The 13,340-nt window shown below is 36.5% G+C and overlaps 1 protein-coding gene across 6 annotated transcripts in view; it reads right to left on the bottom strand.

Moving 5' to 3' along the window:
• The window catches only part of WDR17 (WD repeat domain 17), a 93,626-nt gene that overhangs the window by 1,060 nt on the left and 79,226 nt on the right, over nucleotides 1-13,340 (bottom strand). For 2 of the 6 annotated variants that reach the window (XM_014786229.2, XM_087418656.1), the window contains 7 exons: nucleotides 12,749-12,769; nucleotides 10,733-10,844; nucleotides 6,444-6,585; nucleotides 6,044-6,146; nucleotides 4,980-5,081; nucleotides 1,743-1,841; nucleotides 1,245-1,428 (listed from right to left, as the gene is read on the bottom strand). In XM_014786229.2, coding sequence (XP_014641715.1) covers nucleotides 1,245-1,428; nucleotides 1,743-1,841; nucleotides 4,980-5,081; nucleotides 6,044-6,146; nucleotides 6,444-6,585; nucleotides 10,733-10,844; nucleotides 12,749-12,769 — 763 coding nt within the window. Of the gene's footprint in view, nucleotides 1-1,244; nucleotides 1,429-1,742; nucleotides 1,842-4,979; nucleotides 5,082-6,043; nucleotides 6,147-6,443; nucleotides 6,586-10,732; nucleotides 10,871-12,748; nucleotides 12,770-13,340 lie in introns of all 6 variants that reach the window. The other 4 variants (XM_004428712.3, XM_087418655.1, XM_087418653.1 and 1 more) reach the window with 3 other exon arrangements.

The raw sequence follows: 13,340 nt of genomic DNA, 5'->3' as shown, positions 1-13,340 counted from the left end.
GAGGTTAGACAGCATTTCTATTAGGTCTCTTGGCTATCTCGATGGAGAAAAAGGACTCGAAGAGGAGATAGGGACACGCAGGTATCAGGTACTAGAAATGACACAGAGGGCAGTGAGTGGCACTCAAGATATATTCTAAAAATTGCATCATGTTTTTTGCTCTTAATTAAGTTATTGAATTTACTGCTTCGGTTCTTTACCTCTGAACATAAGTGGATAATAAGCATGTATACAACTATGTGTCCTGTCCGTTTTTTGGAATATATTGATTTGTTCTGAAGACTTAGTTAGTTTGCAGTGTCAAGTCAAGCTATAGTTAGGATTTACGTTAGGAGCACGCTATTTTATTTATTTTGAGTGGTTATCCCAAAAAGTACCTTTCTCCATTGGCCTGGCATGTCAGTATCAGAAATGTAATTAGCCAGTTACATAAGAAATAAAAGAATCAACTGAGTACAATGTGACTATTACTGGAAGGTGGAGTTCTTTCAGTCGAATCTGTAGTCTCAATTAGCATTTCATCAGGATTCACCTTTGTTTACTTCATAGGGACACCTACAACTAGTCCTGGCTCTGAGATGATGAAGGCTTCTCCATTTTCTGGAGATAATGGCACCCCTGAGTCACACTGGGAGGCTCTGGCATCATTCACCATCATTACTTTGATTGTACATTAGGGACCATTCCTTGGGAATTCACCATCCCTCATGATTGATCCCAATAATTTTTAATTGCTTAAAAGTTCAGTAAGTCGATGTAAGAACATGCATAATATATCAATAATATTTTATACATCCATCGGTTTTTAATTACTTTCTTTGTGTTTATAAAAAATAAATAGAGACTAGAAAATTAAAATTAATCTGAGATATAATAATTTGTAACTGTGTTGATTGTTGCTTCATCTCCCTTATTTAACTTCCCTAAGGATGTGATCTGTATGTATTTTAAAACATTTGTTACTAAGTATACAAAATCATTTGTTACTAAGTATACCTATTACATGCATTACTTTTATGATAATAGTACAATGACTATCTCTGTGAATTTATTTTAAGGAGAGAGAGACTATTTATACTAACTATGGAAGGAGTAAGGGCAATATTTTCTCACTAGGCCTCAGGCTTGTTTATAGGTACCTACTTTTATTCAGACTACGCTTATTTTAAGAACACATTTCAAAAAATAATAAAACAAATAAAAATGATGGAAATGCACAATTTATGCCTGACATTAGGCTGTACCTGTATTTTTAATCCCGTAAGACAAGAGATGTGAATATCAGAATGACTGGGGAGATTTGATCCAGTCACATAATCTGGTCCAATAATTCCTTTGAGTGGTTCTTCTTTTAGTCTCTTTAGTAAAGCTGCATAAATCATTCTTTGTGAATCAGAAGGGGGTGTATATGGAGATTCTTCTGATGATCTATATTTTCAACAGATATTACATTTTCATTTTTGTAGAATCATAGAATTATTGAGGTCTAGATTAGAAACAGTCCTTGATGATTATTTAGTCCCCCTTTATAGATGACAGCAAATTATCTTTAGACTTAATTTATAGTAAAACAAGTGACTTAAGGCAGAAAAGAACAGCATTGTAAATTATTACTGGATAGATGCTAAACAAACTAAGATTCATTATTCTGCAAAGATTAATAAGGAGACAATCCACATTGTCAACAAGTTTGTCTATAATATTAAGTAACACAATCTGATCTTTCTATCATATTCACTCACCGGTTGATGGACTGCGTGCAAGCTCTCCACGCATCCAGTTCCTCAGAAAGGTGTTCAATTTTTAAAGGCATTGACACCTCCCGACGTTTTAATAGCTGACTGAGACGTGAAAAAGAAATTAACATCTGACATCCAAGACTAAGATATGAAAAAGCAAATGAATTTTAAATAATTGCAATTTTAGATTTAACAACTATTGTTCAAAACTATATCTGTATACATGAATACGTGTGTGTGTGCGCTCAGTTGTATATTTAGCCTTTAAGTCCCTGGCAAGTCAAAGACGTTCAATAAATGTTGGTTGGATGACAGTCTGAGTGAGTGGGCGGGTGAATAAATGAACTGCATAACGTATGGAGAAAGGTTAGACAAGCCAAGAGATGTTGAGGAATAGCCACATCTGGCTCCTGTACGGTACAGTGTGTGTCTGCATGAAAAATGGATATTAGGAGTGAGAAAGCAAGCGAGAGAGCAGGAAGAGAAGAATGTCAACCAGCAGAAAAAATGGAAATGCTGATTTCAATTCTTTAGAGACAGAGATGTGTGAAAAGAAGCAGTGAAACAGCAGCAGTAATCCATCACATCTGCGTATGAAAACTGGAAAACAGATACGATTATTATTAATTATGAAGCTTGAGATAAGGAATTACTAGTCCTAGTTTCTAAAATAAGTTACAAACTCAGTGTGTTTTTCAAGGAACTAAATTGAAATTTGAAAGTAAAAGCTAATAGGGGTAAAAAGAAAAAGACCATAAGACCTTAGAGATGAAGTAAAAGTAAGCATTTCTGCAATTTACATTTTATGGTTACTCTTGCTAGCTGTCGTCACTCTGCTGGACATGATATGAATTGGTGAGGACAAAAGGTATAAATAACTCCCCCCCCACACATCTAACATTTCAGTAATATTATCTCAAATCAGGAGCTTATATTTTTTTTGAGGAAGATTAGCCCTGAGCTAACATCTGTTACCAACCCTCCTCTTTTTGCTGAGGAAGACTGGCCCTGGGCTAACATCCATGCCCATCTTCCTCTATTTTGTATGTGGGATGCCTGCCACAGCATGGCTTTGATAAGCAGTGCATAGGTCCGTGTCCCAGATCCGAACCAGGAAACCCTGGGCTGCGGAAGTGGAGCATGTGAACTTAACTGCTACACCAAGTGGCCGGCCCCAGGCGCTTATTTTGTTCAACCCAAAATTATTGAACATAAAAATTTTCATTGAGAATGTGGATAGCGCCAAAATGAATTCCTTAAATAATCTGGCTTACTGTCCACAATTTTGCACTTGACAGTACTTCTGCCCAGTAGATTTTGATGATCTACTGTATGTAAAGCACTCTTAAAGAGCAAGGAGAAAAACCAAGGGGAAACAGGTTGAGGAAACGCTGTGAAAAGTATCAGGGAAAGCTTACATTTGTCCAGGGAATTACACGTAACTCAGTTTGGCCGGAGCAGAGAACAGATAAAAGGATACAGTGGGTGACAAGGTTGGAACCCAATTTTTGTGGACCCTTAATGTAAGGCTAAGGATTTAGAACATTATCTGTAGACAGTGGGGAGACCTGGAAAGTATTAAAGAAGGGTGGTGCTTTAGGAGGGCTAATGCAACAGCAGTACATGGGATGGGGGACAGGAGGAGAAAGATGGAGGGAGGGTGAGCAGATGAGGGCTACCGCCAGTGAGAGCTAATGAAGACATAGCTATGGTGGTACAGAAAATGAGAAAAGGATGGATATGGGCATTGACTAAATAATCAGATGTTGACAGTGAGGGAAAACACTTTATCATGACCCTGATCATTTAATTCTGGATGACAGAAATGTAATGACACTGTCAAAAGAAAGAGAGAACACAGGAGAAGGAGTAGATCTGAGAAGGAGGATGATTTTCATTTTGAGCAGGCTGAGTTGAAGGCTGGAGTTGAGCAGGCTGCTGGATATACACAGAAGAGCTCGGAGTAGGCTCGGCCTGAATATGAAACAGTGAGTTATCTCCATAACTCACAGGTGACGGGTGAAGCCAGAAAAATGGTGAGGTTTCCAAAGGACAGAGTGTAGGAAGAAGAGAGGAGAGAAGAGGAGTGGAGACATGGGAGGAGAGTGAGCTGGAGGAGCAGAAAAAAGGGAAAGAAAGAGCAGAGAACCAGAGAGAACAACTTTGAGGAATCTGGTGTGAGCAGGTTGGGGAATCAATCTAAGGAGCAAGTCAGGGCAGCAAAGATACCGCTGTCATAGACGTAAGAGGAGTTATTTAAAATTAGGGTGGTCTTAAGTGTTTCTTTCTAAACTCACATGTTTCCCTTAACTTAGACACATTCTCTCAAGTCTCTCCTGCCTTACAAATAAAAAGCCTTCTTTTTATTCTTAATATTATTTCAAGTGACCATTTTCTGTCTCTTGACTTTCACCATCACCCAAGTCATATACAGCTGAACATATTTCTTTAAATAGTATTTTCATTCCATGTGATACATCCTGTTGTTCCTATAATGGTTTTTTAGGGAAGGCACTGGATTTTACTGTTGAGTATAACAAGTTTTAAGCATAATGGCTGAAGTTCACTGAGCTGTCAGAAAACACATGAATTTGACAGGTTCTGCCTGAATATAAAATAGTGAGCTGCCTGCTACTCACAAACTCTCTTACTGTGCTTTTTTTCTACTGTAGAGATTGCAAAGCCAAGACACCCGGCTTCTCATCTTTTAAAGGTAGCGTTCCACACTTCCGGCCAGTGGGGATGCAGGCACCAACCCCACGGAGAACTTTCCTCTGGAACCAAATGGTCTTGCCCTCTGTGGTCTCCATCCTCTCACCTCCACCTCTCTCTCCTGCTTAGGATGCAGACACAATAGACAGGGGTTGCAGCTACCTGGTAACCACAGGTAACTCAAGCAACAGGAAGGAAGCCAAGAATGTCAGGGTCAAGAGAAGGGAAGAATGCAGGTCCTTGATGGAATCCATACCAGCTGTAACAGCCCTGGAATGCCTACCTCAAGTGTCTTGTCATACGACCAATAATCCCTATGCGTTTAAGCCAGAATTAGGATTTATGTCATTTACAGCCTAATTCATTTCTAATCCATATAGTTTATTGTCGCTTTGTTACAAAGTACATGCTGAGTGAATAAATGGATGCATACAATATGTATTTACTGCCTTCTATGATACACTTAGAGACTAATCATCTTAGTGAAAGAATTTCTCTAATTTCATAAAAGAAGAGAAATTGTTTTACCTTGTGTACTCATAAAGTGCTGGAACGATGCTTTGGTACTGTCTTTGGATAGCCAATAATGCACCAACATAACCACATAATATGAGCAATTCATTTCGAGATCTGAAAGAGAATATTTTTTTAATCCCATAATTTGAAGTGCAGAACATTACTCTCATATATAGTTATTGTACTTGTATCTATATATTTTGATGGGTGACATTTACAGCAAAATATGCTTCAAAATTTTTCTAAACTTTTAGATGTTTTATTAATCAGTTAAATTCTATTCAGACATTTATGCTATAACATGAAGTGTAATTTAAAATAAAAGTTTTTACATAATATTTAACTCTTGCCTTCTTGTTTTTCTCTATTCCTTGGTTGTTTTTTCATTTAATTTCTCCCTAAGTAACTCATTTGGTCAGATTTAGGAATTCCTGGCATATGGTGTAAACTCTAGGAAAGGGCAAAGAACACCCACTCCGTTTCCTGCTGGGGAAAGGTGCCAAAGCTTCGCAGGCTGCCGCATCATCCTTTCCACACGGGCATTAAAACAAAAATAGCCCAAAGCCTCTATTACAAATTATGCATAGTCTCTGGGGACTTTAGTTATATGGATAACAATGTCCTTAGGTGATATTTGAATTCAGGGATGGTGTCTTATTTTTTACTTTCTAGCACTTTCTCTCCATTCCCCCAGCCTAGCATGCTTGGCACACAGTGGATATTTAATAGATATGACCACTAGTTTCTTGAGGACTTGAGGTCCAAAACCAGCCCAAAGCATTGAATTAGCCCTATTTGAACCAGGCGTGTATATGTGTGTATGTATTTGCATACACATATATTAAACCTACACACAGTGGGTGGTAGTAAGTGGGACAACTAAGATGTATTATTTCTGTTTCAAATTGATCTCCATATTTTTTCTTAAGAATATAACAAATAAAAATGTAATCTCTTTGCAAGTGCATCTACCTGTCCAAGATGATCTTATTTCTTGGCCTGAACACCAAAAATAATATAGCCATTCTGAAACACTACATAGGTTCAGTTACACATTTTGGAAAAAAAGTACTCACTCTGTACACGTATGCAAGACTAATTTTTCAGTAGGAATATAACTCAGTAAGTCAAGAACAGGGTAAATGGTATCCAAAGTCCAATCTGAACTCTTGATGCATTCTGGCAAAATAAAACCAAATAAAAGATTCTCTAAATAGTACTAATAAAACTTGTTCATCCCATTTTTAACTTATGTAATTAATTCTCTTCTGGTCAATCTTATCTACTTCTTTATTTTCTAGATCATAAGTACCTGCCTATTTACCTCTCTCAGGTCCCCACACTGTATAATCACAAATCTCTTTCCTTTTTGAATTTAGACTAGCTAGTGCTTGATTTTAAGGCTGATTATCAATATGAATAAAAAGATCAAATAAATGAGTAGATTTTAAATTATATTACCAACTAGAAACTTACCTTTGATGAAGTCAATACCAATAGGAAGGGCTTTTTCAGGTTCTTGACTTAACAAGTAATACTTTACAGTTTCAAATAGATTGCCATCTGTATGGGCTGTCTCAGCTAACTGCACACATTCCTCCACTGGGGGTAGCTTGCACTAGAAAAGAATTGGTTTGATGACAATGTTACTAAAACTTATAGGGATAAAAGCAACAGTATACATAGTAAATATTTCCAATATGCCTAGTATGTTTTTCTTATTAAGGTTTCCAAAATAGATGTAGGTGAAATAATTTGTATTAAGAGCATACGTTTATGGAAATACCTTTAAGATCTGATTACAATAAATAGGGTATTACCTAATGAGTCAGCAGTTTTTCATCACACAAATAATTAATAAAAGAGGTGGAAGTAAATTGTCCTGATTGTGATATTGGAATTAGTACCTGCAAATGTAATTTAGCAAAAAAATGCTGAGATTAGTTATTTTAGAACAAATGTACTGACCAGTGTCAAAAACCACATTAACGGGTCGGCCCAGTAGAGTAGCAGTTAGGTTGGCACGCTCCGCTTCAGTGGCCCGGGGTTCACCGGTTCGGATCCTGGCTGCAGACCTACGCACTGCTCATCAATCCACGCTGAGGTGGCTTCCCACATAGAGCCTAGTAGGATGTACAACTATGACATACAACTATCTACTGGGGCTTTGGGGAGAAAAAAGGAGGAAGATTGGCAACAGATGTTAGCTCAGGGCCAAGCTTCCTCAAGGAAAAAAAAAAAAACTACATTAAATGTAGAAATCATAAAAGGTGCACCCTTACGTGTCCTCTACGTGGTAATTTAATTTCACTTGGCCTTTGAGACAAAGCAACTTTATTTCAAGCAAAAAGGCACAAAATGTACAAGCTGTAAAAGTTTTTAGCTTTGACATTCTGAAATGCCACCAAGTGGAGATTTTGAGCCTATGAAATCTCATTACTGTAAAATGAAAAGCAATACTCCTCATTTTTTCAAATAATTTTTTTTTCTGCAAAACTGAGCATCTACTCCTCCTTCAGGTAAGTTCTTCTGCATCCATGATGTAGGCAGGAATTAAGTTATCTTTTAGAGCAAATTCTGGTATGTTCATGATTTTTGAAGCATAAGTGTTCAAGTTTGTTGGTTTGTTTCTGAGCAACACTTATCAACAGTTCAGGGCTTTGTCTCACCAGTCTTTGGCAACCACTGAGACAGCTTCCACTGCAAAAATATTCTGTGTTGTGTCTCCAGAAGACGTGGTTCACCCACAGGAAGGTCGTCCACCTCCTCTGCTTTGAGATTGTCACCCTCTTCCCTCTCGCTTGTCTTTCACATCCCCTTAAGCTACTAAGGTGGTTTGTCCAATTTATTTATTTATTCATGAATTTATTCAACAGTTTCAAATTTTCTGTTATTTAAAAGTTAGGTCAACTGAACAGTCTAGATCCCTCAATCTCTCTCTCTCTCAAAAACAATTACAACAAACTAATTAAAGGAGTTCTCATGTATATGACATTTCACATTGTTTCCCCATCGTTATTCACCAAAGGCCAGCTATGCACTGAGCAAGTACTATGTGCTGAGTGCCGCGGCCCGCTGGATAGAGACAGTTTCTTCATGGTGATATATGCTCAAAGTAGAGGGAATAAAAAATTGTTCCCACTGAAATTCCATTCTCAAATAGAATACAGTAAGAAGAGTAAGATGACCATCCCTGTAGTTCTTATCCTTTCTTAAAATTCTAAAATTTACATGAGTTAACATAATATTTGAATATATAATGTTTAGTATCACTTGTGAAATTGCCCAGGGTTGTTAACACCTTTACACATACGAACTAGTCTTTCTAAAGTGTTATTAATAAAGTCAGACCAGAGAGTCTAATTATATCCTTTCAGAATGTGTGATGAAAAGACGAGGTGAGTGCTGCTCTCACCCCATCACTAATGGTTGTGTAAACACAGACAAGTACTCAGCCTCTCTAAGCCTCGATATTAACACCTGCCCCTCTTGCCTCAGAGGAGATGCTAGTGTACATTAAAACACGACACAGTAAATGTAAAGTATAACTGAAAAAAACACTCCTGCTTCCTTCCATATGCATTTTAATTCCAACACAAAAATAGCTTTTATTTGTCATGTTTATAAAAGCAAAGTGTAGCTTATATAAAACATGATTCATAGAATATAAAGTGTATAAAGTAAAAGTCACCCATAATCTCACAACCCATTGGTAACTTTGAACATTTATCCTTTCACAGCATTTCCCCTGATACCACAAGTACTCACATACACACACACACATGCACACAACACATGTGCACACTCACACACTCTTGGTCTAGCTGTATTAACACAATACTCAGTACACATCCGTTGCTGAATGAAAAGGGCCTCACCCACTGGGGAAAAATGAAAGTTCATATAAGTGAAACAAAATTTTGTTATTTTGAGACTTAAAAATGAGAAAATGTTTTACCGGGCCGGCCCCGTGGCTTAGTGGTTAAGTGAGCACGCTCCGCTACTGGCGGCCCAGGTTCGGATCCTGGGCGTGCACTGACCACGCACTGCTTCTCCGGCCATGCTGAGGCCGCGTCCCACATACAGCAACTAGAAGGATGTGCAGCTATGACATACAACTATCTACTGGGGCTTTGGGGAATAAAAAGGAGGAGGATTGGCAATGGATGTTAGCTCAGGGCTGATCTTCCTCACAAAAAAAGTAAATAAATAAATAAAAAAGAAAATGTTTTACTTTTATCTTTTTCTTAAAAGAAAAAGATACATATCTTCTTAAATATGCTATAAATAAAATTAAAATGTTCACAGTTATTTTCAAAATCAAAGTCATATGGCACGTGCATAGTTTCATAATCTGCATTTTATTTAACTATTTTATAGCCACCTAGCAATGTCAATAAAAACAGAACTTCATAATCTTCTTAATGGATTAACAGCACTGAAATGTATTGCAATTTACATAAACAATCTCCCTATGGTTGGATATTTTGGTTGTTTTTATATATAATCTTGGTACACAAATTCATATATCCTGCAAAGAAGTATTTTTTTAAAGCACTTTAGAATAATGCATGTAACGTAAGGTTACAGCAAAAAGATGGCCGCCTAGGAAGCAAGCCCTCATAGACAATGAGTCTGCTGGTGTCTAATCTTAGACTTCCCAGCTTCCATAATGTTAAAAAAAAAAAAAAAAACAAGGGCCAGCCTCGTGGTGTAGTGATGAAGTTCAGCGTGCTCTGTTTCAGCGGCCCAGGTTTGCAGGTTCAGATCCTGGGTGTGGACCTATACCACTCGTCAGCCATGTGTGGTGGTGACCCACATATAAAGTGAAGGAAGACTGGCATAGATGTTAGCTGATGGCTAATCTTCTGCAAGCAAAAAAAGAGGAAGAGTGGCAACAGATGTTAGCTCAGGGTGAATCTTCTTCAGCAGAAAAAAAAAAAAAAGAAAAAGAAACTATCCTCGAGCCTCAGACAGAAACAATGAATGCTGGCCTCTCCAGTATTTCTTCTACCAAGGAGAACTGCTTCTGAAATGAAGAAACGGAAGTCTAGCGGCTAAAAGGAGTGCCCAGGGTTAAACAAAGAGTTAGAGAGGAAATGAGAACTGAAACAGAGGTCTTCTGACACCAGGTCCAGAGTGCTTCCCTCCACCCACGACACCTTTCTACCGCCCATGGTACTGGACCCAGTCTGGAGCTCTATCCATTTGCATCTTTACATCATGGCATTCTGTAGGGATGGCAATAATTGTATGCACGTTAGCATAATAAAAAAGTGATTTACCCCTCCAAAAAAACTTCATTAATTCTTGTAAAGATCCTAAATTGTCTATTTTTAAAAAGCAAGCATATGTGAACCCTAAGAGGCGGGATGGTGCAGTGGGAAGGATTTGGGATTGGGAATAAGAGATGCTGAAGTTGCAGTTCTCACTCACTCCACCATTAACTAATTCAGGCAAGTTCCCTACTTTCCCTGAGTTCACTTTCTTTGTAAATAAGAACAATGAGACTTAAGACTTAAAGACTTAAAAGGTTTCATGAGAATTGAGTAAAATACAAATATATGTGAAATTTTAGAACAGTTCCAAGTATACAGTATAAGTTCAATGTTACTTCTTATTGTTATCATTTTTGCTGTATTTATAAAAGAGCCCTAAAGGGACCATATAATTGGTTCTCTGCATGTATCTCTATTTGCTGGAACCTAAAGTTAGTTCAATTAGTACTGCATTCCAAACTAGACTATTTAACATCGTCAGCGTACCTTCTCATGAAGATCATTTATCTCTTCAGTACACCCTGGGTAGAAAGCACAGAGTTTTACCAACTGTAGTTCATTATCAGGAGTCAGCAGGAGAAGATCGGCTGCCAAATTCCTATTCACATAACAAAGGGGAAACGTCAACGAGGAAAAAATAACATTTAGGACAATTTCAAAGGAAGAAGACTTTATTACCTCTCTTGCTTTTCTCTTTACATAAACAGTACTAATTTCATGTTTAATTATGAAATTCCTCTAAATGTAGATTATAGAAACCAAAGGGCATGAAGGAAAAATGAATTATGAAATTCCTAAATATTTTTTAAAAATTTAAACTGAGTCTACATATTTACAATTAATTTTGTATTATAGAATAATTCTCTAACCAAACTAAGTAGTAGTAGATATGTTCTTTGGAGGGAATTATAAGCAAATGTGTGAAAGCTAATTCTCATCAACTTTGTTATGCTTGCCAACACTGGACAATTGTAATAGCCAGCTCATTAAAGCTACTAGAATACTTAGATATTTTAAGTTTAGAATTTGGGGTATTCTACATATTTCTTAAACTTTAGGTGGATATCAAAGATAGAAAGGCAATTTTCTGATTTACTTTTTAAAGATTCAATCAATGGGATAAATAATTTTAAAATAAGGCATTTAGGGCTGGCCTGGGGGCATAGTGGTTATGTTCGTGCTCTCCGCTTCGGTGGCCCAGGGTTCTCAGGTTCGGATCCCAGGTGTGGACCTACACACCACTTGTCAAGCCATGCTGTGTTGGTGTCCCACGTACAAAATAGAGGAAGATCAGCACAGATGTTAGCTCAGGGACAATCTTCCTCAAGCAAAAAGAGGAAGATTGGCAACAAATGTTAGCTCAGGGACAATCAAAAAAATACATATATAAGGCACTTAAAAAATTGTATGGACATAACAGCTTTACATCAAAATATTGTGTACAAAATCCTTTTTAAGAACGACAAGGTGAAGAGTTTTTGATTGAATGCATCATAACTGAGGAAACACTAATTTTTAATGATTCAAGATGTTATTATTCAATTTTCAAGAAATTGACATATATACATGCAGCATGACTTTAGGATAGGCAATATTTCGCATGTGAATTTATGAAAGGTGTGCTGTGGACTCTGAGAGTAAAATCCTCCTTCACCCTTATTGTGAAGTCTTCAGTAAAATCTACATTGGTCATTTATGTAAATAAATTATTTTTAACATTAAGAGATGTTTAATCAAGAATATAGTGAGTATACAACAGGAATAGAGATGATTCATGTGTGTCAAATTTCTATCATCATAGGGCAGGTAAGTCTTTGAGTGTTTTCCCAAGTTTCAAATTTGAGTAACTCATCTGTTTCTACTAAAAAGTACAAATGGCTTTGTTTTCTGACACCAACATTTAATAGCAGTTTTCAATAACGTCCATGTGAATACAGAAATCATCATTTACAGCGTGTAAAATAGCTGTGCTAAAACTCTATTCAAACTTCTATGAACTACAGACAAAAATCTGACTTTCTTACCATAGAATTATATCCTGGAATAGTGAAATTTACAGCAATGCTAGCTAATTTTATTCACTCTTTAGCCTAATGTACTATTTATTAAAAATTCAGTATACCAGTTGGGGAAAATGTACATATATGTAATGATATAGACCAACCAAATGATCTAAACTCCTAAATTTCACTATCAGAACAGGTTTTTTAAGTCGCTTGGCTGAGTCAGCTCTTATTTTGTACTGTAGAAAGCCACAGTTCATTTATTACACAAGCTTTAAGTATAAAATCATTAGTGATTTTGTACCTAGGTTATAGGGACTGTTATCATTACTTTGGAGTTAGGTTTTATATGCTACAAAGTACATAAATGAATTGCCATTCTGTAAAACAATAAAGCAAAGGCAGTTAATGATCATTTCTTAATATAGAGTTGGTATTCTAAAAGTAAAATAATACATGAATTTTTAAAGCTAAACAGTTTCATAAAACTACATAATACCTGTATCCAACAGATGGGAAGCTAAAAAGAAAATAATTTTGAATATGAATACCACGAATAAGCAATAAGAACCAAGAAGAAGCAAACTTTTACCAATAAATGGAAAAGATGTAGTGTTCTTGGTTTATACAATTATGCACATTCTCTTGAAATTATGCAGCTATCAATTATTATTTTTTTTAATTTGTGGAGCTCTACTAATAGCCATGAGGATTATAGATTTCACCTGGAAATAAACCTGATCAGCACCATATATTTCAGAATTTGAACTTTATCCTGGATACATAAATTCCATATATATCAGGATATATGGAACTTACATATCCATAACTATGGATATATAAAGGAAAACTCTTGGGAGGAAGTACAAGGAAACAGAAATTTGTTTTACATTAAAAGTAACTAAGACATATAGTCAGTTGAAAGATTTTTAAACCTCTGTTAAATGTAATTTCTATTTATGTTTTGCTACTTTGTACCTTTACTTTTTAAAAAAACCAATCACATTTTATTTAGATTAGATGATGACTTTTAGCATGGACTCAGTCACCTTTGTGAATAAATAATCTGTGTGAGACCTCATGCTTTGGGA

This window comes from Ceratotherium simum, chromosome 28 (genome assembly GCF_057802395.1).
Source record: "Ceratotherium simum simum isolate JZ-2026a chromosome 28, ASM5780239v1, whole genome shotgun sequence".
NCBI lineage: Eukaryota > Metazoa > Chordata > Mammalia > Perissodactyla > Rhinocerotidae > Ceratotherium > Ceratotherium simum.
The sequence above is the reverse complement of the archived record's forward strand: the minus strand, read 5'-3'. Positions and strand labels throughout refer to the sequence as shown.